Genomic DNA, 5,234 nt, shown 5'->3' with positions numbered 1-5,234 from the left:
GGCACCCCCAACCCCGGCGGCACCAGACGCCGTCCGTTCCTCCTTCCACCTCGCTCCGGCGCTTCTTCTTCTTCTTCTTCTTCTTCCTCCGCTCTACCGGGCTGCCACCGGAGCGAAGATCCACCCGGACGCGTCCCGGGCCCTCTCCTCCTCACCCGACCGATCTCTTTCTCCGACCTAGGTCCTATCAGCCGCCGCCGCATCACCTCCGACGCCTCATCGCATCTCTCACCCGCGCCGACGCTCCCGTTCTACTACCTCCCCCTCAATCTTGAACAGGCTCTCGAGGTACTTTATGAGCTTCTACAGTTTTACTCATCAATCGATTTCTTAAAGCCGTACTAATCGACCCCTCAAATTATCTTTGGGTGTTCATCCAGATCCGCCACCGCATCATGTCCTCAGAGGAGCTGGGGGCGAGCCTGTCAGATTTGGCTCTGGGCTCGCGAGCTCCGACGGCCGGCCAAGTCGGTTCTTCGGGTGGCCCGTCGTCCGACGGGGGCACGCAGGTCACTTGCTTCACGGAGGACCTGCACGACGTCACGCTCCATTTTCAGATCATCAGGTTCTCTAAACAGGTATGCACCAGGTCGTCTCATTGGTAACTGTTTGCCAACCCTATTTGACTCCCTAGCGCGTAAATTCTGAAATGTGAGTGTGCAGATTAAAAGCATTGTCATGTCTGTATCAAACTCATAAACATTTGCTAAGTCAGACATTGTTCAGTTTGTGTGTCCCCAATTCCTTACTTCCGGACTTTGGCCTTGAAATTAAATTTGCATCAAAATCTCACCCAAAAGCAAAGACATCTGGAGCAAGATTTGTGCAAGACATATGGGATAGTAATCTTGTAGCTTTAAGAGGACAACATAGAAACCTAAGGGGAGTGATTCTGGTGCAAATCTGCACATGTTGGTACACCAATTTGAGCCATTAAGAATGACTCTGTATGCTGAGGCGAGAAGAAAAAACATGTCACAACATGGTGAAAGGATGATGTTCCACTAGATGTACGACTCAAGTCAAGTTGAGGTCAGGGGGAAAAAAGGTGTCATAAATCTGCCAAAGGAAGATGTTCTACCAGGTGTCCATGTTCAGTTTCAGTTAGTAAAGCAAGTAATTTGGAATAAGAAGCTCTGAACTTATCTTATTCGTTTGTCATAACATTATTAAATGAAGCATGGTAGTGTAAGCGTTAGTCATTATCGCCGCGTGAGTTAAGCTTCAGGTAGTTTTGACTTTTAATAAATGTAACAAAGGCTTATGGCGCTTCTTTAGTTTCTACACACAAAAAAACATGGAATATGATGGTGTTCCCTATTTTGTTTTGAATAATTCATATTTATTCACAATATTATATAATCACCATTCTACTCTTTGTAAAAAAAATGTGTTATATGCTTTGAGCCTCTATTTTTTCATGCAGATCTATGCATGGGTAGGATGCAACTCTGCAAAGTTTGGCCATTTATATGCTGCTGCAAGCACTCGCCCGGTAATAAGCAATCATTATATCCATAAAAACTGGTGTATATTTATTTCTGTTGAGACTGATCAGTGCACCATGTGTGCTTCATGTTCGTTGCAGGGTAACGGAGTGAGTGTCACATCTGTACTTGGAGGAACGTCTGATAATACTGGATTAAGCATGGCCCGCCGCTTAGGTACTGGAATATCTGCTTCAGTTGACCCACCTTCTTCATATTAGCATGAAAAAAAGCAAGCTTATGTCGCCTCATGTTTCAGTGCTGAAGACAGGTCTAAATATAGTTCTAGCGTGTAACATTCCGAAAGACAGCCCCATGCTTGAGGTACTAACTGGCTCACCTTTTTGTTAGGAATTGCCAAGTTTTATATCTAATAGGATGACGTTTTTCAGGCCGCTGCGGAGAGGAAACTTGTAGAGAAGCTGAGAACTTTAGGCTATATCAGATCCAAACCAGGAGAGGCCAACACTTCCACAACAGCCTAATTGATACTTGTGAGCTGCCAAGTCACTGGTAGAGAAAGTTAGCATGCTTTGTAACCGTTATGGTGCTTTGTTTAGTTGATTGGACATGACACTAATGTGTTCGAAACACTTTGAACGCCTAGTAAATCCTCAATGGGGTCTTTACTGTGTAGGCACATGGTGCGCGATTTACAACTGCTGCATGTTCACAGAATTATCAAAGCATGTCTGATGCGATACTTTGAATGCAATCTATGTCAGTGTCTGACCTGTGAATCCTACATTGAGGTATTTTCTCACGGCGATTGTACTTTATTGGTCTTGCTTGACACTTTGAGCCACGCTGTCTATGAAATTATCTTCTCCAGTATTGGCTGATAGATGTGCCAATCTCTTTAGGATCTCTGTTATTTCACTGTAGTTGACGATGCTTGGAATTTTCATGTCTATTAAGGGAATTAAGAGTGTATTTGATGCAATGTTCTTGCTCTTTACCCATCTTTTAATGCTTTAGAAGAAGAGGTTAGATGATTGTAGAGTGCCACTTAATTTGGATGTGTATGTCCATTTGTCACTCGGAGTCTTTCTTGGTCACCGCGTAAGGTGTGCTAATTCGATGTACTGAGAGCATCTCCAGCAGAGTGGCCCGATGCCAACGAATCGATGTGGCCGCCCATTCAAACCCTAAATTTAGGCTAGAAATGCATCTGCGCGTGTGTCCTCCTTTTGCCACCCGGGCCCGGTTGGTAGTGTCTATGTCAACTTCGCATTCTACGTGGCGGCGGCGACCCTGTGGCCTACCTCGTGATCACTGATCAGTGCCGCTTGTTTCACCTTCTAGGCGCCAGTGCTAGCGGACGGCGTTAGGCTTCTGCGTTATCATCAATGCCACGACTAGATGGGATGATGTTGCCCTTTCTTTTTTAAGGTGTGCGGTTGCTCCTGTCAGAAACGTCACGTGCCATTGCCGCACCATAGTGAGACTACTCCCCACACTGAGGAAACACATTTGATAGGCAAGTCCTCGCAATGGAAGAAAGGCTAGAACGACTAGGAGGCGGGGTCCTTGCTCAGAGGCGGCTGCCACACCGAGCGGTACCGGCGCTACGTTCCCATCGACGAGGCTTGGCACATGTATGAGATGAGGCGCTACGTCCCCATCGACGAGGCTTGGCACATGTATGAGATGAGGCGCTACGTCCCCATCGACGAGGCTTGGCCCATGTGGGAGAGGGGGACTACCGTGTCGTGGCCCGAGGTCATCCTGCCCGCCGGCTTGCTCCTGCACTCGCATAGGGTGTCGTTGCCACCCGTGCCACTGGAAGGGCGAGCACGCCGCGATGAGATCCGAATGGACAAGGAAGGCGAGACGGTCGATTTTATGTCATAGCCCAACACAAACGAATTAAAATGGATAATTTTAGTGGTTAAAATTGGTCGGACCGCTCTTCTGCCGGTAAAGAGAAGGAATGCAGCCATCTTTAGTAATTTTTTTCCTTGTCAGCCCGAAATTGTTTTATAGACCTTTTTCTCTAAGGGTTTTAGGAATGGTGTTTTAAGAGCATTTCTAGTAAATCCCCAATAATTTAGAGGAGGAAACGTCTCCCTAAAAATTAACTTCTCATATTTGCTCCTCCAAATTTTGTGCGCCAGAACCGAAGGCCAATAACTTAGAGGATCAAACATTTTTTTCAACATAATTTTAAAATTTGAGCATATTCATACATAACAACATTAACCTAAAATGATTCATAATGCATATAAAGTCACACAAATTGATAGCATCATCTAAACCTAACAAATTGGAAGTTTTGAAATACAAATTCATAGCACTAGTCATCTTTTTTTCCTTGAACCTCCTCCACTAGTCATCTTCACTTGTTCCTTCCAAAATTGCTTCCACGGCTAACAAATTGGAGTCGACCACCTATTCGTTATCGATGGCAAGGATCGACCATCTTCACTTGTTCTTTGGTTAAAGTTTGCATGAAACCCTTCCCAAAATTGCTTCCACGGCTGCCTATGCGAAGTATCTCCAACGATTGTTTGATCATGCCATGCGAAGGATAAATGGTTGTCTTCATCTTCAGTTCATTTTCCTTCTCTCTTCTTATTTTTGCTACAAATTTGAGTGAACAAACATCTTGTTCATCCACGGCACTTCACCAAGTTCTTTCCAAACTAAAAAGGGTAAAAAAAAAACATACCTTGGGGTATCCAAGGATCATCTTCTTTTCGTCCGACGGAGAAGCTGGGGTAGGGGCAACGGCCGTAGCGTGCCCCGGAGGTGACGGCGGTGCGGTAGCCGGTACCGGTGCCGGAGCCGGTGCAGCGTGAGCCGGAGGGGATGGAGGTTTGACGAGGTGGATCCTCGACAATGCCCACCATGATGGGCTTAGGGTTGACAGAATCCTGCAGGTTAGCACGAGACATCGGATACCAGGCAAGCAAAGAGCGAGATTTACCCAGGTTTAAGGCCCTCGATGAGGTAATACCCTTACTCATGCATGTCTGATCTTGATTATAGACGAAATCGATTACAATGGGGCAGCTGAGGGACTGCGTCGTGGTGATCTTGCCGAGAGGCAAGGTTTCTAGGGTTTTGGGTGTGTGTGTGGTTGTATGCGATTATGAGGTGAGGGTTCGGCAGGCCCTCTCCTGGCATTTATATAGGAGGCCAGGTCCCGAGAGTCCTGCACGGACTCGACTACAATACAAAAATATTTGATCTATCCTTTCCTTATTTGACGTCTCCTTGATTTGTTCTTCAAGAATCTGTCTCCTTCCATCTTTCCACCGTGCAACCGATGTATTGGTCCACCTTGGGCTGCGGTCACTGGTAGGAAACTAGCTATAGGTGGAATGCCTTTTTGTGGGGCACCAAATAACCATGCGCCACTAAAAAAATTATGTGGTGAACCCAAGCACGTGCGCCACAGAATTTGACATTTCTGTGGCGCACAACTCTCCATGCGCCACAGAATTCGACATTTCTGTGGCGCACCGACTCTTCATACCCCACAAAAATTTGGTGGGGCTCGCGGCCAATTATTGGGTTGACCAATTCTGAGTATTTCTGTGGCGCATGGAGCTACATGCGTCATAGAAGTATTTTCAACTGTCAATTTCAAAAAGAAATTTCTTTGAACGGTACTTATATTAAGTGGTTGTTGCCTGCCAAAACCCACCGGCGGGCAGCGGTTAAGCAACACGAAGAGCCGGGAGGCTCCCAAGACTGCTGGTGGGCCCTGGTACCTCGGTCAACGGCCCGCAGTGCTCTGGC

At 46.5% G+C, this 5,234-nt stretch overlaps 1 protein-coding gene across 1 annotated transcript; it reads left to right on the top strand.

Moving 5' to 3' along the window:
* The first annotated feature begins 205 nt into the window (after positions 1-205).
* Positions 206-2,202, top strand: LOC127299637 (uncharacterized). Its single transcript, XM_051329632.2, has 6 exons — positions 206-288; positions 381-578; positions 1,427-1,495; positions 1,589-1,664; positions 1,747-1,811; positions 1,880-2,202. The coding sequence occupies exons 2-6, from the start codon at positions 396-398 to the stop codon at positions 1,970-1,972; spliced, it is 486 nt and encodes a 161-aa protein (XP_051185592.1). The 5' UTR covers positions 206-288; positions 381-395; the 3' UTR covers positions 1,973-2,202.
* Positions 2,203-5,234: the final 3,032 nt, after the last annotated feature.

Source organism: Lolium perenne, chromosome 5 (genome assembly GCF_019359855.2).
Source record: "Lolium perenne isolate Kyuss_39 chromosome 5, Kyuss_2.0, whole genome shotgun sequence".
Taxonomy (NCBI): domain Eukaryota; kingdom Viridiplantae; phylum Streptophyta; class Magnoliopsida; order Poales; family Poaceae; genus Lolium; species Lolium perenne.
Note: the sequence above shows the minus strand (reverse complement) of the source record. Positions and strands in the feature narration are given on the sequence as shown.

Coding starts and splice junctions, on each gene's coding strand:
- LOC127299637 (XM_051329632.2), top strand. CDS start 396: ATGTCCTCAGAGGAGCTGGGGGCGAGCCTGTCAGATTTGGCTCTGGGC. Junction 1,496..1,588: donor CTGCTGCAAGCACTCGCCCG/GTAATAAGCAAT, acceptor TGTTCGTTGCAG/GGTAACGGAGTGAGTGTCAC. Junction 1,812..1,879: donor AAGACAGCCCCATGCTTGAG/GTACTAACTGGC, acceptor GACGTTTTTCAG/GCCGCTGCGGAGAGGAAACT.